General features: G+C 41.1%; 1 protein-coding gene across 3 annotated transcripts; it reads right to left on the reverse strand.

Moving 5' to 3' along the window:
- Positions 1 to 373: 373 nt before the first annotated feature.
- LOC106096261 (protein lap1) lies at positions 374 to 15,273 on the reverse strand. 3 transcript variants are annotated; one of them, XM_013263916.2, is made up of 6 exons: positions 15,193 to 15,273; positions 13,967 to 14,322; positions 6,215 to 6,397; positions 6,005 to 6,152; positions 1,046 to 1,357; positions 374 to 976 (listed from the first exon to the last, which is right to left on the reverse strand). In XM_013263916.2, exons 2-6 carry the CDS (start codon positions 14,295 to 14,297, stop codon positions 853 to 855), a joined length of 1,098 nt encoding a protein of 365 aa, XP_013119370.1. In that variant the 5' UTR covers positions 14,298 to 14,322; positions 15,193 to 15,273; the 3' UTR covers positions 374 to 852. The 3 variants fall into 3 exon arrangements, with proteins under 3 accessions (XP_013119370.1, XP_013119369.1, XP_013119368.1); XM_013263915.2 differs by having other exon boundaries at positions 15,124 to 15,193; XM_013263914.2 differs by lacking the exon at positions 15,193 to 15,273 and adding an exon at positions 15,124 to 15,191 and having other exon boundaries at positions 375 to 976; positions 13,967 to 14,468.
- Positions 15,274 to 23,698: the final 8,425 nt, after the last annotated feature.

Here is a 23,698-nt window from a genome sequence, read left to right on the forward strand (position 1 = left end):
ATTTTGGGCCCATAAAAGGCGCATTTAATATACGATTTTGCTGAAAGTTGGGACAGTGAGTTGTCTTAGGCCCTTCGACTTCTTTCTTCAATTTGGCCCTGATCAGTTCAGATTTGGATATAGCTGCCATATAGACCGCCTTTTTACTTGTTTTTCCTTTTATTTCAAATAGAAAAGCAAAACAACAAAATCCCTTCCAAGCGTTTCACCTATGTGGTGTGTTAAATGGAGGCGGGCTGCAATGATTGCGATTTCATCCTTTGCCGGAGGGCTCATCAGATTGCTATTGCTATGTTTTAAAATTTTTTATACAAATTTTGATATTATAAAAATTTTCTTTTCAATTTTGTTTTTAGCATAAAATTTCATTTGACATTTTTTATGTGAGGCCATTTTATAATTTGCTCAACTTCAACAATGCATTCTCATTTTCTCTCCTTACAGACCTCATCACAATATGGATGCCGCCTATGTGGATGCGTGGCATATGGGCCAAAAAGGTGTCGACTGCCAGACCAGCTATCCCAAAGCAACAAATTGCCTATTAGATCAACATACACATGTGCAAGAAGACCTTATGGGACAAACCAGCGTAAAATGATGTACAATACCCCGCTAACTAAGACTTTCATATTGTAAAGAGTTAAAAAAGACTGTATTTAATAAATTCTACTAAACTAATAGTTACAAACCTATTAACAATTTTGTTAAATTATTATATTTATACAAACTAAGTGCTTAAAGAATAAACTTAAACATTTTGTAAAACAAAGTTGTTCAACTATAAAATCATTGTTAAGGGCTAAAAAGGATAGACAGGAATTTTTTTTGATATCATCTTATCTCATCACTTCAATCATCACATACTTCCCAATCAACACAATAGTACTTTTTGTTGTTGTCATTAAGCCAGACATTGGCGCAGTATCGTGTGCAGAAATAGCAGGTGAATATTTGGCGGGAAGTGCTGCCTCTTCTACAGACCAGGAAGGAGAGAGAGAAAGAGTTAAAAAACGTCTCCTTTACTCTCTTATTGCTTACTTACCTCTTAACTACCATAAAATAGTAGGTAGTAAATAAAGGATTGGAACATTTAAACACTGTACATCTTGCCAAGGGTCCATTACGCAAATGATCGACCATACATTTCTCTGGTAGAAAAGATTTTAAGGCTTTAATCTCATAAAATGGCGAATTGCGATTGTAAAACTCCAGTGCTTTCAGACAATCATCGTAGAGCGTTACTTCATTATCCTTTTTGTCCACGGGAAATATTTTACGAGTACCAATGGGCAACAACAGTTTCTTGAAGGTCTCCTTTTCGACCACCCAGAAGAAGTCCTTGTGTGTAACAGAACTAGAGAAAAGAAGAGGGGAAATTATAATTTTTTAAATTTAAAAATTTATATCATTACAACTATTTTTAATTTTTATGTTTAACTAGCTGAACCTTGGTTTTAGGGGGGGTGTTTATGGTGAGGGGCGGCGCCCAAAACAATTGATTCCACATTTGGATATCATTTTCTTCACTCAAATACCTTCTATTTAAGCCCCATATTGCGATGGTCAGTAAATAAGTCCTGTTTGGGGTTGTTTTTAGGGAGTGACGGACCCCCAACACTTGGTCGCACATTTTGATATCAGATTCGTATTCTACTCGTAAATACCTTTCAGTTGAGTCCCACATTGCCATGGTCGGAAAATATGTCTGATTTAGGGGTGTTTTGGGGTGGTCCCCCAAACACTTGGTCCCACATTTGGGTATCAGATTCGTATTCTACTCTAAAATACCTTTCATTTAAGTCTCATATTGTCTTGATTGGTCTATACATATATTTGGCAGGTTTTGGGGTGGGGCGTCCCCCCTAGGCACCCTATCCGAAATTTAGATACCAATTTTTTGTTTTTAGATTACTATAAGAGAGCACACAAAATTTCGCTTCAATCGCACCACCCGTCTCCAAGATCGGGAGTTTCTGAAAATAAGGGTAAGGGGGAGAGTCCGCTCCCCCTTCAGATATTAAAAAACGTAGTAAAGCTAGCCGCTTGAAATTTTGCATAAATACGTTTTGTTAGTGTAGGTCGGTTGGGATTGTAAATGGGCCAAATCGGTCCATGTTTTGATATAGCTGCCATATAAACGGATCTTGGGCCTTGACTTCTTGAGCCTCTAGAGGGCGCAGTTCTTATCCGATTTGACTGAAATTTTGCATGAGGTGTAATGGTATCACTTTAAACAAATGCGTTAAGTATGATTCAAATCGGTCCATGTTTTTATATAGCTTCCATATAAACCGATCTTGGGTCTTGACTTCTTGAGCCTCTAGAGGGCGCAATTCTTATCCGATTTGACTGAAATTTTGCACGTAGTGTTTTGGTGTCACTTCCAACAACCATGTTAAGTATAATTCAAATCGGTTCATAATCTGGTATAGCTATCATATAAACCGATCTTGGATCTAGACTTCTTGAGCCCATAGAGCGCGCAATTCTCATCCGATTAGGCTGAAATTTTGCATGAGGTGTTTTGTTATGACTTCCAATAACTGTGTTAAGTATGGAGCAAATCCGTACTTAACCTGTTATAGCTGCCATATAAACCGATCTGGGATCTAGACTTCTTGAGCCTCTAGAGGGCGCAATTCTCATCCGATTTGGTAGAAAATTTGTACAACAGCTTCTCTCATGACCTTCAATGTACGTGTGTAACATGGTCTGAACCGATCAATAGCTTGATACAGCTCCCATATAACCCGATCTTCCGATTTTGCTTCTTGAGCCCCTACAAGGGGCAAATCTTATCCGAATGAACTGAAATATTCCACAATGACTTCTACAATGTTCAGCATTTATTTATGATCCGAATCGGACTATAACTTGATATAGCTCCCATAGCACAACAGTTCTTATTTAATATTCTTTGTTTACCTAAGAAGAGATACTGCGCATAGAACTCGACAAATGTGATTCATGGTGGAGGGTATATAAGATTCGGGCTGGCCGAACTTAGCACGCTCTAACTTGTTTATATAAAGAAGACCACCTGAAAATCAGTTCCAGCCATGGCAGAGTGACCCCAAGAGATTTATGCGACAGTGCCGGGGTGATCCCGTCTGGTCCGGCCGATTTAATCGGCTGGTAGGTGCGAATGGTGGTATTTATCCCCAAGGCAGGAAAAAAGTAACCCAAGAAAGATGGGGTTGGTGCTCTTCACTCGGAGATGTAAGATATCGGATTTTACACTCCCGCCTTTGGATGGGTCCCATCTGCAAAAGTGTCAAGGGAAATGAAATATGTAGTCCTCGATTCGAAACTGTCCTGGAAAGAAATACGGAGGATAGGTAACGAAAGGCGTTGTGCGCCCTTCCCCACTTCCTGCCGAACTTCCTTCGGATGTGGAGTTACCCCGAATATGGTATACTGGATGTACACGGCCATTGTGAGACCAGTTCTGACATATGAAGCACTGTGTGGTGAAAGGCTGTGAAGAAGAGTACACGGAGCAATGAACTACGAAAGGTACTGAGACTCACGGGTGAGTTAAGATTCACACCGTAGGCGGGTCTGGAGGAGATGCTGAATTTATAATTTTATGAGGTATATATTCAGGTCCGTGCCGCTAAGGTAGCGCCTAGGCTGACGGAACTTAGCATGAAGAGAGAAGGGGGAAACGGCCACTGCTGCATTCTTCGGGCCGTGGATGCAGGAGGTAGGCTGAGGAGGGTCTTGGATTATCTATCATCGAGACCAATTCGGGAGAGATTGTTCCTGGTTTTATTTCTTTAGCCCTTAGAGGGTGCAATCCTTATCCGATTTGTTTGAAATTTTGAACAATGGCATCTACTGTGGTTTCCAATATCCAATCCAAGTGTGGCCCGAATCGGTTCATAACCTTATATAGCTCCAATAGCATAGCAATTCTTATTCGTTATCCTATGTTTGTCCATAAAGAGCTACCGGGCAAAGAATTTGACAAATGCGATCCATGGAGGAGGGTGGATACGATTGGACCCCGCAGAACAAGACGACCCTTGACGAGGTGGTACAGGAGATCGAGACGTCTCTCCGACAGAAGAAGTACACTTTGACGGTCTTCTTTGATATTGAGGGGCCTTCAATAATGTGGAGATAGGATCGATAGGGGCCGCACTGGACCGCACGGGGATTCATCCCATAATCTCCCACCTGGGAGATAGTGTGGTCAGAAGGCGGTTGACCAGAGGAACGGTTTGCGCCGATTATACGGAATTTTGTGATTGGTGAAATCCTGTTGGATTTCGTTGGGGATTGCACGAGGATAATCGCTTACGAGCACGACGTCCTGCTGCTGGTCCGAGGCAGGTTTCTGTCGACGATCAGCAACATCATGGTAGGGTCACTGAGAAGATTGTCGCGATGAGCTACCAAAAATGGGCTGAGGACCAACCCAAGGAAGACAGAGCTAGTGCTCTTCACTCTTTAATAAAAGATATCGGAGTTCAGACTCCCGTCCTTGGACGGGGTTACCCTGCGGCTATCGAAGGAGGCGGAATATCATTGTAGGGTCACTGAGGAGATTGTCGCGATGGGCTACCAAATATGGGTTGAGGATCGACCCAAAGAAGACAGAGCTAGTGCTCGTTACTCTTAAATAAAAGATACCGGAGTTCATACTCTCGTCTTTGCACTGGGTTACCCTGCGGCTGTCGAAGTAGGCGGAATACCTTGGTATAGTCCTCGATTCGAAACTGCCTGGAATACCGAGAAAAGAAGACGTTAGGCACTATGCGCTTTTTAATCCTGCAGGAGGATGTTCGGTAGGAATTTGAGGTACTCCCCAAGATGATTTAATGGATGTATAGTGCCATCGTGAGACCAGTGCTAACCTATGGAGCACTAGTGTGGTGGAAGGCCGTTAGGAAGAGGGCATTTACGAGGAAGTTCGAGTAGGTCCAGAGACTGACCTGTGCCGAGGTCATAGGGGCACTGAGGTCCGCAGCGCAGGCAGGCCTGGAGGGGATGCTGAATATGCAGCCCATTGAGGTCTATATTCGAAACTGCGTCGCCAAGGTCGCGCTTAGGCTGAGGGAGCTCGGCGTGCTAAAACAGGACGGTTGCGGCCACATTTCGATTCTGGGTGTTTTGGATGCGGAAGGTATACTGAGAAGGATCTGCGACTACCTGGCACCAGTACCGACTAAGATAAGAACTTTCAGGATTCGTTTTTCTGGGAAGGATGAATGGAAGGCGAATGCTGTGTTTGTGGAGGATGAGACCTCGATCTTCACCAATGGCTCCAAGATGGAGTCAGGGACTGGATTGGGGGTCTATTCCGACGCATTCAATGTCAATATGTCTCTGGGAGGAGTGTACGGTCTTTCAGGTAGAGGTCTGTGCCATTATAGTAGCCGCAAGAGAAATTCTGGTAAGGGATTAACCGCCCTCAAAATTCAGGATTTATGTGATTTATGCCTTGGGGTCGAGGATGGTTAGGCGGAGATGCATGGCGGATTGTTTAGAGTCCCTGGATAAGCTCCGGGTTCACGATGTAACGCTGACATGAGTTCTCATTGAGGGACGAATGCTGTGTTCGTCTGCGTTTGGCGAACCAGCCACTGTTCTTATCTACGTGACGTTTGTCGAGCTACGCAACACAGTAGAAGAGATGGCCAGATAGGCATTGGTGGCGAGATGGGACTCGGCGGATGATTACAGGACCACTAGGGCGCTCTGACCTGCCATCGACCGTGGAGGGCGAAGGAGTTGCTGGCGTTCGATAAAAGGTCGATGTGTACCTTAACAGGGGTCATAACCGGACACTGTGTCATAGGTCGCAAGGCTGCGCGCATGGAAATACCGCATAATGGCTTCTGCAGGAGGTGCCAAGATGAGGAGGAGACTATCGAGCACTTGTTATGTTCATGTGCGAGTCTGCAGGGAGCCGTTTCTTCTGCGATCTGGGTGAACTTGCGAACGTTTTTATTTATTATAACATATATTTTTGATTTTTTCTATATGTACTTACATATGTGGCGCTTTGTTCGGTGTCTCAAAATAGTTCTGATAGAATTTCTCATATATGATGGGTATGTGATTAATTGCAGCATTATTGAATATCCTTAGATAGTCAAGGAATTTGGCCAAGGCCACTGGCAGGTAAATTAAGGAGCAACCTAAAAAAATTATGAACAATTGAATGAAGTGTATTTTTTATTTTTAAAATGTCCAGTCTTACGATCTGCTGAAAGCATTTGCAGTGAAGGCATATAGGATACCCTTTCCGGAATGTGCCATATTTCAGTGTTATCCGTGATATTCAGCTCATTGAGGCGAGTGCATTCACAAATATGCAGAGGTACACGTTTTAGATTATTTTTCGATAGATTGAGAGATTCCAAGCGTTTCATATAGGTAATGGCTAGAGGGTGAGAACAAAAGAAACGTTTTAGCGAATGGTTATGGAATTGAATCTCATCGTAGTCTCTTCTGTCTTAGATTGTCCATTTTAGTTTAGAGTTTTTCTAGAATTTCGATTTGATTTCATGACATAAAAGCATGGCCTTCATATTTCACCAATCAACTCAATCAGCTGTTGAGGGTTGGGGAACCAATTTGGCAACTAATAAAATCTGTAGGGTATTTTTATCTACATTTAGAAGGAAATTAAATTTATTTGAAACAATTTGAAATAGAAAACTAGTCAGTCACCTGTTGAAAATTCTCATGTCGCCCCACTTGGTTTGATGCTAATGCCAAAATGCCAATTAATTTGATGACGCCCCAAATTGTTTTGGCTACCTTTGGACCAAAGCTAACGACACGCTGCATAAAGAATCGAATCGGGGAGTACAAATGTTCAACAAAGTTCTTTAAAATGTAATTTAATTTTGGAATAATCTCAAAATTGAGAAGGAGTCTAATATCTATATATAAAGGGCGATTTTTTAGCTATTATCCTTTTGGCAACACTGGTTTAAAAAGCTCACGCACGTTTTGTGTTCTGTTTCACTGTCCATCATTTTCCGTTTGGTCTATAATTTCACCATGAATCGTCTTACAAACGAACAACGCTTGCAGATATTTGAATTTTATCATCAAAATGGGTGTTTTGTTAAGAAAGTTCATCGAACGCTTCTTCTTCTTCAGCGACGAATCTCATTTTTGACTCAATGGATACGTAAATAAGCAGAATTGTCGATTAAGCATTGCAAGAGTTACCAATGCATCCAGAAAATGCTACAGTTTGGTGCGGTTTATGGGCTGGTGGCATCATTGGACCGTACTTCTTCAACGATAATGCGAATCGTAACGTAACAGTGAATGGTGAACGCTACAGTGAGATGATATTCAACTTTTTTTGCTCAAAATGCAAGAGCTTGACTTGCATGACATGTGGTTTCACCAAGACGGTGCCACATGCCACACAGCGCACATAACAATGTACTTATTGAGCTGCGATTTCGGTGAGAATATTATTTCACGTTCAGGACCGGTCATTGGCTGTGAAATACCGGCCGAATTTTGGAAAGAGCATGCAAAAACTGAACTAAGCGGATGAACCATTTAAGGCGCTGTCACGGCCGATATTTGTATGAAATATTGGGTTGCCCAAAAGGTAATTGCGGATTTTTTAAAAGAAAGTAAATGCATTTTCAATAAAACTTAGAATGAACTTTAATCAAATATACTTTTTTTACACTTTTTTTCTAAAGCAAGCTAAAAGTAACAGCTGATAACTGACGGAAGAAAGAATGCAATTACAGAGTCACAAGCTGTAAAACAATTTGTCAACGCCGACTATATGAAAAATTCGCAATTACTTTTTGGGCAACCCAATAAGTTTCAAACATTAAATTAAATAGACCGTACTATCAATTCAAATAAAGATTTCACCTTTCACCATTTAAGTGCGCCTGTTATGGATTTAAGACCCTATATAGACAGATGGGGCAGCTATAAGAAAATTTGGCCCGATATACACCACATTCGGGTCGGATGTCTGTTTTAAATTTCAGTGAAATCGGACAAAAAAAAAAATGCGGCTTTTATGGGCTTAATACCCTAAATCGCCAGATCGGTCTATATGGCAGCTATATCAATATATAGTCCGATTTGGCTCATTCAAGAACTTAACTTGCGAATGGAAGAAATACGAGTCTGAGGAAAATTTCAACTCATTATCTTAATTTTTATAGGATGTAGCGTGATTGCAACTGAAGGACACACCTACGGACAGACACTCGGACATCGCTAAGTCGTCTGAGAATTTTACGACGATCCGAAATACACTTTGTACTGTTTGTAGGGTCGGAAATGGATATCGATCGTTGTATTACAAACGGAATGCCTTAATGAATACATACGCTATGGTGAAGGGTATAAAAATGCCAATTTTTTTAAAACAAAATTAGAGCGATTTTTTATACCCACCACCATAGGATGGGGTATACTAATCTAGTCATTCCGTTTGTAACACCTCGAAATATTGATCAAGGACCCCATAAAGTATACATATTCTTAGAGATGGGTGTCTACCGGGTAAATACCCAACGCTTGGGTGTTTATTGGGTAAATACCCACAAAATAACTTTTTATACCCACCACCGAAGGATGAGGGTATATTCATTTTGTCATTCCGTTTGCAACACATCGAAATATCCCTTTTCGACCCTATAAAGTATATATTGTATATTCGTGATCAGCGTAAAAATTTAGGACGATCTAGCCATGTCCGTCCGTCTGTCTTTTGAAATCGCGATACAGTCTTTAAAAATGGAGATATTGAGCTGAAACTTTGCATAGATCCTCTTTTTGTTCATAAGCAGGTTAAGTTCGAAGATGAGCTATATCGGACCAAATTTTGATATAGCCCCCTTATAGATCGATCGGCCAATTTAGGGTCTTAGGCCCAGAAAAGCTACATTTATTATTCGATGTTGCTGAATTTTGGTACAGTGAGTTGTGTTTGGCCACACGACATCCTTCTTCAATTTGGCCCCGATCGGTCTAGATTTGGATATAGCTGTCATTTAGACCGATCTCTCGATTTAAAGTTTTGGGCCCATAAAAGGCGCAATTATTGTCCGATTTTGCTGAAATTTGGGACAGTGAGTTGTGTTGGGCTCTTCAATATTCTTCTTCAATTTCGCTCAGATCGGTTCAGATTTGAATATAGATGCCATATAGACCGATCTCTCGATTTTATCTCCTGGGCCCATAAAAGGCGCGTTTATTGTCCGATGTTGACGAAATTTGGGACAGTGAGTTGTGTTAGGCTCTTCGACATCTTTCTGCTATATGGCACAGATCGGTTTAGATTTGGATATAGCTGCCATATAGACCGATATCTAGGTTTTTGATTTTGGGGCCATAAAAGACGCATATATTGTCCGATGTCGCTGAAATTTCAGGCAGTGAGTTGTGTTGGGCTCTTCAATATTATTCTTCAATTTCGCTCAGATCGGTTCAGATTTGGATATAGCTGCCATACAGACCGATCTCTCCATTTAAGATTTTGGGCTCATAAAAGGCGCATTTATTGTCCAATGTCGCCGAAATTTGGGACAGTGAGTTGTGTTAGGCTCTTCGACATCTTTCTGCTATATGGCACAGATCGGTCCAATTTTGGATGTAGCTGCCATATAGAACGATCTATCAATTTAAGGTTTTGGGCCCATAAAAGGCGCATTTATTTTCCGATTTAGCTGAAATTTGGGACATTGAGTTGTGTTGGGCTCTTCAATATTATTTTTCAATTTCGCTCAGATCGGTTCAGGTTTGAATATAGCTGCCATATTGACCGATCTCTCGATTTAATCTCTTGGGCCCATAAAAGGCGCATTTATTGTCCGATGTCGCCGAAATTTGGGACAGTGAGTTGTGTTAGGCCCTTCGACACCCCTCATAAATATGGCCCAGATTGGTTCAGATTTGGATATAGCTGCCATATAGACCGATCTCCCGATATAGTTTAATGAGCCAATAAAAGGAGAATTTTTCATCCATTTTACGATGAAATTTGGCATAGCGAGTTTTGGTACCTCTCTAAATCATTTTGTTGAATATCGTCCAGACCGGACCATATTTGTATATAGCTGCCGTATAGACCGATCTCCCGATATAGAGTATTGAGCCTATAAAAGGAGCATTTTCATCCTATTTTGATGAAATTTGAAAAAGGGCGTTTTGATAGACCTCAACCAACACCTTTGTGTCAAACATCGTCCAGATCGGACCATATTTGGATATAGCTGCCATATAGACCGGTCTCCCGATATAGTGTATTTGAACTCATAAAAGGAGCACTTTCAGCACTACCAGAACTCACTGAGCCAAATTCCATCGAAATCGGATGCAAAATGACCAATTTATTGCCTCTGAACTTTAAGTCTGGAGATCGGTCTATATAGCGGCTATATATAACTAAAATTCGATTTTATGAGATCAGAAGATCAGGTTTATATACAAAGAATACGAAAACATCAAAAATTGTTGGCAAAATGTTTTTATACCCAAGATATCTGCAAAATTATAAATATCCAGCTTATTAGTACAAATGGGTAAATACAGTATTTACGGGTATTTACCCAATTTATCGGGTAAATACATTTTGGGTATTTACCCATCGCCCATCTCTATATATTCTTGATCGTCTCGTCATTCTGATTTGAACTAGCCATGTCCGTCCGTCTATCGAAATCACGATAGCGGACGAACGCGTAAAGCTAGCCACTTGAAATTTAGCACAGACACTTCATATTGATGTAGGTCGCTGGGGATTGCAAATGGGCCGTTTCGGTTCGGATTTGGATATAGCTCCCATATAAACCGATCTCCCGATTTGACTTCCTGAGCCCATGGAAACTGCAATTTTCATCCAATATGGCTGAAATTTTGTGCACAGTGTTCTGTTACGACTTCCAACAACTGTGTGAAGTGCGTTTCAAATTGGTCTATAACCCGATATAGCTCCCATATAAACCGATCTCCCGATTTGATTTCTTGAGCCCCTGGAAGCCGCAATTTTCATTCGATTTGGCTGAAATTTTGCACATAGTGTTCTGTTAAGGCTTTCAACAACTGTACCAAGTACGGTCCAAATCGGTCAAGAACCTAATATAGCTCCCATATAAACCGATCTCCCAATTTGACTTCTTGAGCTTCTGGAAGCCGCAATTTGTGTCCCATTTGTCTGAAATTTTGTTATGACTTTCAAAAATTGCACCAAGTACGGTCTAATTCGGTCTATAACCAGATATAGCTCCCATATAAACCTATCTCCTGATTTGACTTTTTGAATTCTTACCAGCCGCTATTTTTATCCGATTTGGCTGACATTTTGCATATAGTGTTCAGTTATGAACATGAGGTCACCATAGCGCAGAGGTTAGCATGTCCGCCTATGAAGCTGAACGCCTTTTTTTTCCCCTCCTAATGCTGGCAACATTTGTGAGGTATTATGCTATGTAAAACTTCTCTCCAAAGAGGTGTCGCACTGCGGCACGCCGTTCGGACTCGGCTATAAAAAGGAGGCCCCTTGTCATTGAGCCTAAAACTTGAATCGGACTGCACTCATTGATATGTGAGAAGTATGCCCCTGTTCCTTAGAGGAATGTTCATGGGCAAAATTTGTATTTTTATACCCTCCACCATAGGATAGTATACCCCCATACTAATTTCGCCATTCTGTTTGTAACTACTTGAAATATTCGTCTGAGACCCCATAAAGTATATGTATTCTTGATCGTTGTGACATTTTATGTCGATCTAGCCATGTCCGTCCGTCCGTCGAAAGCACGCTAACTTACAAAGAGTAAAGCTAGCCGCTTGAAATTAAATACTTTGGTTAGGATTGTTAATGCGCCATATCGGTCCATGTTTTGATATAGCTGCCTTATAAACCGATCTTGGGTCTTGATGTCTTGAGCCTCTAAAGGGCGCAATTCTAATCCGATTAAAATGAAATTTTCCACGACGTATTTCGTTATGATTTCCAACAACTGCGCTAAGTTAGGTTCAAATCGATGCATAACCTGATATAGCTGCCATATAAACCGATATGTGGTCTTGACTTCTTGAGCCACTAGAGGGCGCAATTCTTGACTTTTTGATCCTCTAGAGGACGCAATTCTTATCCGATTGGAATGAAATTTTGCACGACGTGTTTTGTTATGATATCAAATAACTGTGCCAAGTATGGTTCAAAGAGGTTCATAACCTGATATAGCTGTCATATAAACCGATCTGGGGTCTTGACTTCTTGAGCCTCTAGAGGGCGCAATTCTTATCCGATTGGGATGAAATTTTGCACAACGTGTTTCAATATGACTTCCAACAACTGTGCTAAGTTAGGTTCAAATCGGTGCATAACCTGATATAGCTGCCATATCAATCGATCTTGGGTCTTGACTCTTTGAGCCTCTAGAGGGCGCACTTCTTATCCGATTGGAATGAAATTTTGCATGACGTATTTTATTATGACTTTAAACAACTGTGCCAAATAAGGTTCAAATCGGTTCAAAATCTAATATAGCTGTCATATAAACCGATCTGGGGTCTTGACTTCTTGAGCCTCTAGAGGGCGCAATTCTTATCTGATTTGGCTGAAATTTTGCATGACGTATTTTATTCCTACATCCAACAACTGTGTCAAATAAGGTTCAAATCGGTTCAAAACCTGATATAGCTGGCATATAAACCGATCTGGGATTTTGACTTCTTGAGCCTCTAGAGGTCGCAATTATTATCCGATTTGCCTGAAATTTTGTACGGCGGATCCTCGCATGACCGTTAACATACGTGTTTGTTATGGTCTGAATCGGTCTATAGCCCTATACAACTCCCATATAAATCGATCTCTCTATTTTACTTCTTGATTCTTGAGCCCCCAAAGGGCGCAATTCTTGTTCGAATTGGCTGACATTTTACACAGGTCTCCAACATATAATTTCACTGTGGTCCGAACCGGACCACATCTTGATATCGCTCTAATAGCAGAGCAAAACGTTTCTTTAATCCTTTATTGCCTAAGAAGAGATGCCGAGAAAAGAACTCGACAAATGCGATCCATGGTGGAGGGTATATAAGATTCGGCCCGGCCGAACTTAGCACGCTTTTAGATGTTTGTTGTGTTATGAATCTCAAGAACTGCACCAAGTACGGTCCAATTCGGTCTATAACCAGATATAGCTGCCATATTTTAGCAGAATCCATGGTGGTGGGTTCCCAAGATTCGGTCTGGCCGAATTTGGGTCACTTTTACTCGTTATTTGTTAAAAGTAGACAAATTTCTAAAACCTTTCAACACCTGGATGAACACAGACAACTTTTTTCTGCATATTCGTGTTTAAGTAGTATGTGTAGTTTGATTTTTTTTCATTCAGCTCAATTTTACCCAAAAAAATTCCTACCCAAAAAAATCTTCATATTCGAGTTCCTGGGGTCATTAACTTTTAAACTGAACTCTTGACCCTCCAGATTTTGTGGTGAATACAACTAGCCTATCTTGTCACCAAACGAACATACATATGGGCGCATAACTTAGTAAAGATGACTAATTGCAACATTTTTGAATTGAATTTTTAGAATTGTCTTCTATGACCTTTTAGATCATTAAGCCATAACACAAAGAGATTCCTTAAGCAGATTTTCTAATGGCGCCATGTTGAACTTGTGATTTTGTTGCCCCTTATGGGCAATAGTTTGAATGAAACTGGCAAATCTTGGTTTTTTAGTCCCCTCAAAGGTAATAGTTTGAATGTTTTCGAATAAAAATAGCAAATCTTGAGTAACAAATTCGAAATTGTTTCAAAAAACTTAGAAGATTTCCTTATAAACTGGCTAGAATCCAATAACTAGTTTCACAAAGAAAAAAAATGTATATAGGGCACATCAACAGTTGGAGGTTTTGTGGGAAAATAGTTGCTAAGAGTTTTTGTAATAAAATCCTAAGGTCTAAAGTCCGTCTATCCTTTTTTTTTTGACTTACTTTTGGGCAAATCCGTCAACTGGTTTGAGCTCACATTCAAATGCAACAAATTGATCATATAACCAATGGATGGTGGCAATTCCTGCAGCTGATTATTGGAGACATCCAAGAATTCCAAATTCTCCAGCAAATACAATTCCTCCGGTAATGTGGTGATATTGTTGCCGGCCAAATGCACAAATTTCAAGGTGGTTAAATTTAAAAACCATTTGGGTATGGCCGCTATATAATTTTCTTTGAGATAGACCTCTTCCAAATCCTCATACAAATACAAGTCCATGGGTATCTCCTTGTAATTCAAATAGCTCCAATGCAAACAGCGTCGATTCATGTTGTAGGTAATTTTGGTTTTTGGTCTTTTATTGAATTATAAAAAAATTTTGAGATCAAATTTTCACAATTTTGGGGTTTTTTATTTGCACTTTATTATATCACAGCCCGTATGAGGGGTAGTTTGGTATAAAATGATTTTTTTCTACGATTTTTTCTTTGCGATTGATCGCTTCAAGAAGACGTTAGACTTTAGAAAGCACACTCTTGACAAAAAAATATTTTCTTTTATTGGTCTTCACGTTGGATGAGAAACGAAGAGATCTTTAGTCGGTCATGATCAAAACGCGTATGAACGTATCATAAGGCTCTCGTTGATGCATTTGGGGGATTAGCATCATGGCATCACAACAGAGAACTTTGGTAAAATTTTTGCCAAATGAAAAAAAAACACAAACACACACAAAGGCGAAAGAAAAATGACAAAAGTGTGAAAAATCATTTTTCTTTTACATTTCTCGAAAAACAAAAATGAAAAAAAGACACACACACACACACAGTCACAGATACATACAAACATTTACATTTGTTCTCGGTCAAAACCATTTAAAATCAAAATAGACGCCATCACAAATCGCACAAAATAGCCTCTAAAACATGTTTGTAAACAAATTTCGGTCGCTGTTTATAAAGTTGGCGAAAATAAAAGAAAATTTTTTCTGCTACGCTCGTTTAGTTTCGTATATGTTTCTTAAACAGCTATGGATTTTCAGGCAAACAATAAATCTTGTTTTTTTCTTTAATTTTTGAAAAGACGTTTACACAATTAAATGCCTTTAAACCACATTATGATGTTTGGTTACACAATAATAAAATTTAAAGCATACTTTTAGGCGCTTCAATAATAATTCTCATATTTTTCAACTTTTGTTTATTTAGTTTAAGAAAATCTTTACCTCCTATTGCAACTGCACAACTGATTTGGTTTCTATTACCTTGGTTCGGTTGGCCCTCTTGCCTTGCTATCTGCTTTCATTGGCTTTTGGGGGGAACCTTGACATTCATTTGTAGTCCAAATGCACTTTTACTTTTTGCCAACATACCCAGTCTCTTGTTTGCAAATAGAGGGTGGGCGGCATGCCATGTTGTGTTGGCGCCTTTGGTTGATTTTATTCTCTTCTGTGCTTTCTCTCACTCTCTCACTCTCTCGTTCTCTTGTCATCCCATCGATTTTCTATAGCTGTTGTTTTCACGCCAAGGTCATGTTTGTTTTGCGTATTGCTCAGCCATCCTCACCGAAACATATATGCATTTGAAAGCTTTTCGCCATAGAAACTTTGGCAAAAGCGTTCGCGAACATGTGCTAATAGTGATGCTGCTGCTAGCGTGAAAGTTTGTGGAAGAACTAAAATTGGCTAACGACGAAATGTGCAATGGGCTGGCACAGTGGGATAAATTTTCAATAGAATTTTGAAAAAAAAAAAAAATTCTAAAGAAAAATTTAAAAAAAATAACTATGAAAGCGGAATATTTACACAATTTTCTAACAAAGAGACATTTTGAATGTTTGAAAAAATTCTTTTAGCAAAGAAGTGTCAAAAAATCCCTTTAAAACGAAATATTGACCTAATTTTGCATACAAGGGACTATAGCCCAACGTTCTACAAACGGAGCAGGAAAACAGATCTAAGACATAACATATATAACTCGTAGTGGCTTGATTATAGGCTCAAACGACTACATCCAGAGCTCCTTTTCGGGTAAACCTAGGGTAGGTTTTCCTGCTGTGCTCCTTTTTGGGTTACTACAGGATTGGTTTTCAGATTGAGCACGTACTAAAACCCTACAAACACCAACTGGGAGAAGTTTAGGAAAAATATGGTGAGACCGGGGTCCCCTGGTAGCCTATGACTAAGGTAACTAAAATCGGCATTGGATCTTGTCAAGGACTGCCAGAACGAAGGTTACTGAGAGGTACGCTCGAAACGGATACTGCAGGGTAAGACCAGCCAATCGTGGTGAAAGAGGTTTGGGACAAATATCGAGACGAGAGCGAATAGCTGTTCCTGGGCGAAACTCTATGAAGAATTTGAAGAGACTATTCAGACATCTAGACAGCACAAAGTGCTCTCCAAGGATCTCAGGATGCCAAGCTCTTTAAGAATGGAGTTCGGGACTTACGCCGAGAGCAACCAGGAGACGGTGAAACTACTGATGGAGATGCATTTCCCAAGAAGCCAGGAAGAGGTCGACAAACAAGATATCACAATACACACAGGAGTTTCATTCATGGAAGACCTCATGGGCGACTTTGTCGAAGCGAAGATATTAGTGAGCGACTTGCTCTTTCTAGACATATAAATCGACAGCGCTACTCAAGGAGTTCCATAGAGTTACCCTGTCTTGCGGGAATGGATTGTCAGAGTGAACCTGATGGTATGATGGAAGGCTGTGCTGAAGTCTTAACAATGTAACACGTAATTGGTCGTATATGCGGACGATAACTAGCTACTGATCCGAGCAAAGTGTTGGTCGGCAAGGTCATGGAAAACCACGCCGCTGACTCCGCACTGACTAACCTCTCCTCTATGTTCAGTAGTTCAAACTTTGCATGAAAGAGTGTACGTTTGTTCGGCAGTGTCACTGACATGCCGATGTGGAGAGTCTAGGGGTAGACTCCCAAACCCGTCCCTGACTTCATTTTGAAGCCATATGCTAAGTCCTGAATCCTCGTGATTCCAATACAAGCCAGTCCTCGCACCTTTTTAATCTCCCTGGTTATAGTCTTTCACCATACCTGTGCCCTCATATCCAAATTTTTTTTTAAATTAACCTCCACTCTTCCAGACAGTTTCGAATCGAGGATTAGGTCCCGGTATTTTGACTTTTTCGACAGTTACGTTTCAGTTCAAAGACGGGAGTCTAAACTCCGATCGAAATACACCGTACTTGTCATGGCTGTTAGAAGTTATAGAAAAATTCCATCCCTAAAATTGCAGGCAAATCAAAAAAGCGCTCTCCAGTGACTCAGTGTGTCAAATTGGGAGATCGGTCTATATGGCAGCCATATCGGGTTATCAACCGTTTTAGAACATGGTGCTGTTTAAACCGTTGAGTGGAGCGGACGTTTTGTTATTTCACTCCGCTAGAATTCTGAAAGTCTGTAACTCGTAATAGGTCATTATTTTTGAAAGAAAAATTTAAGTCACTCAAAGATAACTACGATAGTGGTATCCATTAGGCGGTTGATGATCTCCCTCTGTTCCCAGTGGAACGGCAGATCTAGAGCCCGGGAGTTGGCTTAGAATGGACTCCAAAGACCCAACAGCTGCGGTGGTGGCATTAGGGCGTAGCATGTTGTCTGCTACTGAAACTACATTCCGCTCCGGCTCCACTATCCGACAGATGACTGGCTTTTGACGATGACAACTGGTTCGAGTCATAAGGACAAGGCCGAACCTATTCCATCTTCGCATGCCTATAATTTTCCTACGCCAATGGCCTTTTCCGGCAAACAAATGCGCTCCTTAAGAGTTTGGAATAATAGAAGACGCATCGCTCTCATGTTTATTGAGAGGCTTGGTGCGCATGATCCTAAGACTCTCACTAAAGACTACACGTTTGGATTCGGAAACTGCACAGCAGTCAGCCAAAAGGCTGCAGTCACCTGGAGGGGATCCCATGCTTAAAAGAACTGGGGCGAACTATAGTAAGATAGGTCCAAAAACCTTTGCTAATGTCGCTAGGGACAGAACAGGGAGAAGGGAGAAGAACAGGGCTGCATACCTAGGAATAATTGGAGTAGGATAGTCAAGTGACTGTTATCAGTATACAGTTTGTGATGATGCTGGCTGGTATCGGAGGCCGATACAGACTAATTGCCCTCGGGAATTAATGCTCAATTGAAATGAATCGTTGTGCGCTAAAAAAGATTGGTAGATCTGGCCAGGTGCAGCGCAAAATTTTATCAAGAAAGAAGATATTCCTGGGGAACTATCGACCCCATCGCGAAAGTCTGGCGTATTGCAGGAGACTGAAAATCCCCCTACTACAATCGAGACAGAAGATGAAGGCATCAAAACGGCAAACCTGTGTGGGTGAGTAATCTGGTTGGAGAGGGCTCAAAGTGTGCGCCAACGGGGATGGACGGAGAAGTACTTCTGAAGCAGCAGCTAGTGAAGCAAAATACAAACAAATTTTGCCCATGAACATTCCACTAAGGAACAGGGACAAAATTCTCACATATCAATGAGTGCAGTCCAATTCAATGATAAGAGGCCTCCTTTTTATAGCCGAGTCCGAACGGCGTGCCGCAGTGCTACACCTCTTTGGAGAGAAGTTTTACATGGCATAGTACCTCATAAATGTTGCCAGCATTAGGAGCAGAAAACCACGGCTGAAAATATGTTCTAATGGTCTCGCCAGGATTCGAACCCAGGCGTTCAGTGTCATAGGCGGACATGCTAACCTCTGCGCTATGGTGGCCTAGTGAAGCATCTAAGGAGAAATCGTCCGCACCACAAGTGTCCAGTGTCCTGAGGAAGAGTGGTTCCACTGCTGTCTCATCTGCCCCTGGATGCGTACGGAAGCTCATCATAACAAGTTCTAACGAATCTTGTGAGGATGAACTCCTGGTAGAGTCAGAAGACGAGGCTAATACAACAGTGGTGAAAGTTCTGAATCCTGACTACGGTCCGGTTCCTACAGATAAATCTCCCCCATTGTAAGGCCCCTTCGGCGGCACTATAGGTCCTCCTGATGGTTAGGGGATTTGATGTGGTTTTTATCCAGGAACCATGGGTGTGTGGAGGAATGGTACGTGGTCAAAGAATTCCGGGATTTAAACTTCTCAAGGGTACGGGGAATGGGAGACACAGAGCTTGTATTCTTGCAAAGGGAAGTCTAAATGTTTTTCTTCTTCCATCGCTAAGCACTGAAGATTTAGTAGTAGCCAGCCTTGAAATAAACAAGTCTCATTACTGGCTGGCTTCCCTATATATGGCACACGATTCAGAGATACCGTCTAAGTCGCTGGTTGAAGCTGCTTCCATAGGGAAGAAAAGCCTCATTGTATGAAGTGATGCTAATGCACATCATGAAATGAAAGGGCAGACGATTTGGCGGTGATGGCCAGAGGAATGCCGTCAATAAACTTGGGTAACCCTAAGCCTTTCGGGTCGATGCAGTCCGAGTTAAGGGAGTGGGCAACGAATGAGCATGCAACATTGTGGAATAGCGAAATCGTCTGTAGGACGGCGAAAATTCCATGGAGGGGGGTCCAGATCGTGATGAGACGAGGCTATTACTGAAAGGAAGTAAAGAGTAGGTCAGTATAGCTTTTGGTATTGTAACGGGACACATAGGACTACGGGCTCACTTTTGTTAAATCGGTGCGGCAATTGATAGCATGTGTAGGGCATGTGGGGAAGATGATGAGACGTTGGACCGATTGGAACCATGATATCCCTGGTAACAGAAGTTACATAGACTTCTTTACGGATGGTTCCAAACTAGATGACCTGATGGGCCTTGGGGTATACTCTAAAGATCTAGAACTGGTCATATCGAAAAGGTACCCGACCACTTCAGTGTGTATCAAGTGGAGATCCTTGGAATTAAGGAAGTGGTGGAATGGCTAAGATATAATGTCATTACGACGATTGGCATAAATATCTTCTCAGACAGCCAGTCAGCCATTAAATCTCTGGAGAACGTATTTCTGAACACAAAAACCGCCCTCGACTGTCGCAGATCTCTTAACGAAATGGCTGAACAGTTCAAAATTCACCTGTTTTGGGTGCCGGGCCCCAGAGATATTCGAGGGAATTGTAAAGCGAACTAATGAGCGACGACTAGGAAGTACCCTACACATTCCAAGGATACTGGAATCTGTGGGAATGCTTCTAGTGATATGTAAGCTAAGTTTTCAGGACCAGGCCCGAAGGACAACGAATGATAAATTGTCACAACGAGGAGGCTGTGAGCATTCCAAAACTATGTGGCCTAATCTAGAGTTAAAGAGGTCTATCGCTTTGCTGTCATTGGCTAGAACATATGTCTCAGTCATTGTGTCCGTCATGACAGGTCACTGTCTAATCGAAAAACATGCTGAGGGACTGAAGGTTGCCAGCAACGTCTTTTGCAGAAGCTGTGAGGACATCGAAGAAGAAGAGACTATAAAGAACACCTTCTGTGAGTGTGTGTCCCACACATGCAGTCAGAAGGAGTTCCACTTCAGGTTCTCATTTCTTTGAGAACCTGTCTGATTTAGCGTATGTGAACATGCGAAGGTTGTTGGGCTTTTAACTTAAACCTAACCTATACTAACCTGAGTCTATATGGAACAAACAAACAAACCGAGTATAGACTCAAAAACGGCTGAACCGATAACCTTGAAAATTTCCCAGATTGTGTAGGTTGGTCTGGAAAGAAACATAGGCTATATAATTTTTTGATATCGGAAGGGGGGGCGGACCCTCCCCTCTACCACAAAAGTACTACCCAAAAATAAAAGTGTATCGATCAGGACAATATGTGACTCAAATGAAAGGTATTCAGGGCTAGAGTACGAATTTGATATTGATAAAAATTGCGTCCAAGTAACTGTGGGGCCGCCCCAACCCCAAAACCCTTTAAAATAGCTTTATTGGACGAGCATGACAATATGGAACTCCAATGAAAGGTATTCGGGAGTAGATTACGAATATGGTCAGAAAGAAGGAATAGACTTTTTAATTTTTTTGATATGGGAAGGGGGCGGACCCTCTCTCGTTACCCCAAATATATCATTCAAAATCACGAAAGGACCGATAAAGACAATATGGATATCAAATGAAAGGTATTGGAGAGTAAAACACGAATATGGATTTATAATTTGAGTCTGAGTACACAGTGGGCCGCCCCAACCCCAATACTCCCTCAAATAGACATATTGGACGTCCATGTCAATATGGGACTCCAATGAAAGGCATTCGGGAGTAAATTACGAATATGGCATAACAATGAAATGTTATGCCTTAAATCACTATTTGACCTATCGTGACAATATGGGACTCTAATCAAAGGGATTTGAGAGTAGAAAAGGAATACAGTTTTGGGGCCAAGTGTTTGTGGGTAAACCTTAAAGCACCCCGTAATTGGGCTCGAATAAAAGGTTTTTGGGAGTAAAGGACAAAATAGATACCTATTTTAAGGACAAAGTTGCGGAGTTCCATCCCCAGTCCCAAAACACCCTTCAACCCGTACATATTTATCGACCATGGCAATTTTTGGCTTTAGTGAAAGGTATTTGAAGTAGAGCACGAATTTGACAAATGCGAAATGTCTGAGGTACCATCCTTACCCAAAAAAGATATATAGACCAATTACGACAATATAGGGCTCAAATGAAACAGGATTTATTTACCGAATATGGTAAAATGGGGCCCATATAAAAAGGATTTGAGGGTACAGCACGAATCTTATATTTTCTTTAAGAGCCAAGTGTCTGGATGGACACCCCACTCCCAAAATACACCCCAAACCGGACAAATTTACCCACTACAATATGGGAGTCCAAAGAAAAGTATAAGGGAGTAAAAAGACCTCTGCGCCTTAATGACACGAATTCGATATCCTCATTCGGGGTGGAATGTCCCCCTCATAAAACTCTACCAAACAGGAATTTTATATCGACTATTGCAATATAGGGCACAAATAAAAGGTATAAGAGCGTCAAAGAGGGCTCTGCGGAGCGTGTCCGGTTCGTTTTCTCTAAAGTGAAGAATATTGATAAAAATCTAAGCACAACAGGATCTGGGGGAATAACTTATTTTCGTTCCATAAAAAGATGACCGGAAAATAAAAAGCTAACTTATTTAATGCAAATAAGTATGATTGGTCAGAAAGTTGTATTTTATATAGTGTAAAAGAAGGCGCGGGCCCGGGGGGCGGACCCTCCCCCTTACCCCAATTTTCAGAAACGCCAGATCTCGGAGATGTGAGGTGCGATTTAAGCGAAATTTTGTGTGCTCTCATATAGTACCCTAAAAATACAAATTTGGTATCCAAATTTCGTATGGGGTACCTAGGGGGGCTGCCCCACCCTAAAACCTACCAAACATATATTCAGACCAATCACGACAATATGGGACTCAAATGAAAGGTATTTAGGATAAGAAAACGTAAACAAAAAACATCCCCCAAAGGGGAGAAATTTACGACCAAAACAATATGGGGCTCAAATGAAAGGTCTTTGAGAGTAAACCACAAATCTGATATCAATATTCGGGAAAAGTGTCTATGGGGCCACCCCACCCCCACAACACCACCCAAATAGTAAGTTTTTGCTGACTTTTGCAATATGAGGCTCAAATAAGGGGGATTTTGAAAGTGGAACACGAATCCGATATATATTTTCAAGGCCAACTCACTGAGTGCCCGCCCATCCTCCAAACCCCCCCCCAAGCCGGCCATGTTTGCTGACTATGGAAATATGGGGCTCAAATGAAAGGTATGTGGGAGTAGACCACGTATCTGATATCAACATTAGGGACCAACAGTCTAGGGGACGTCCCACCATCTTAACAACCCTCCACTGGACGTATTTGCTCACCAAGACAATTTGGGTCTTAAAGAGAGGGGAACTTAATATTCATAGTTTTTAGGGCCAATACCCCAAACCGGACATATTTGCTGACTTTTGCAATAAGGAGTTTAAATGAGATTAGAAAACGAATTTGATATCCAATTTTGAGGCCAATGGCAATATGGGGTTCAAATAAATAATATATAGATATATGAGAATAGAGCACGTTGCTGATATATTTTCCGGGCTTAGTGTTTGGGGGACCACCCAATCCCCAAAATACCCCCCGGCATATTTAACGACCATATCCATGTGGAGCTTAAATAAATTGTAATGGGGGGGGGTAGAGCAAGAATTGATACCCATTTTCGGCACCAATTTTCTGGGGGTCCACCCCTTTCCCAAAATACCCCACAAACAGCAATTTTTTACTGACCATCACAATATGGCGCTCAAATAAAGGTATTTGGGAGTAGGATACGAGCTTGATATCCAAATGTAGGACCATGTATTTAGGGCATCACCCCTTTTCCAAAACACCCCCAAAGGGAAAAAAAATTTTCGACCATGCCAATATGTGGCTCAAATGAAAAGTATTTGAGATTAGAAAACAAATTTGATAACCTATTTTGGGGCCATGTGTTTGGGGGACGAAGCCATCATCCTGTAAACTCCTCTTAAGCCAATGGCAATATGGGCTTTAAATAAATGGTATTTGAGAGAAGAGCACGATGCTGATATTTTTTCAGGGCCAAGTATCTGGGGGACCACCTCTCCCCCGAAAACACCCCTAAATCAGATATCATGAGAATATCGGGCTGAAATGAAGTATTTTAAGAATGGAGTACACCTTGCATCCAAACTTAAATTTGTAGACCAATAAAGTTTTTGTGGGA

Source organism: Stomoxys calcitrans, chromosome 5 (genome assembly GCF_963082655.1).
Source record: "Stomoxys calcitrans chromosome 5, idStoCalc2.1, whole genome shotgun sequence".
In the NCBI taxonomy this organism is placed as follows: Eukaryota; Metazoa; Arthropoda; class Insecta; order Diptera; family Muscidae; genus Stomoxys; species Stomoxys calcitrans.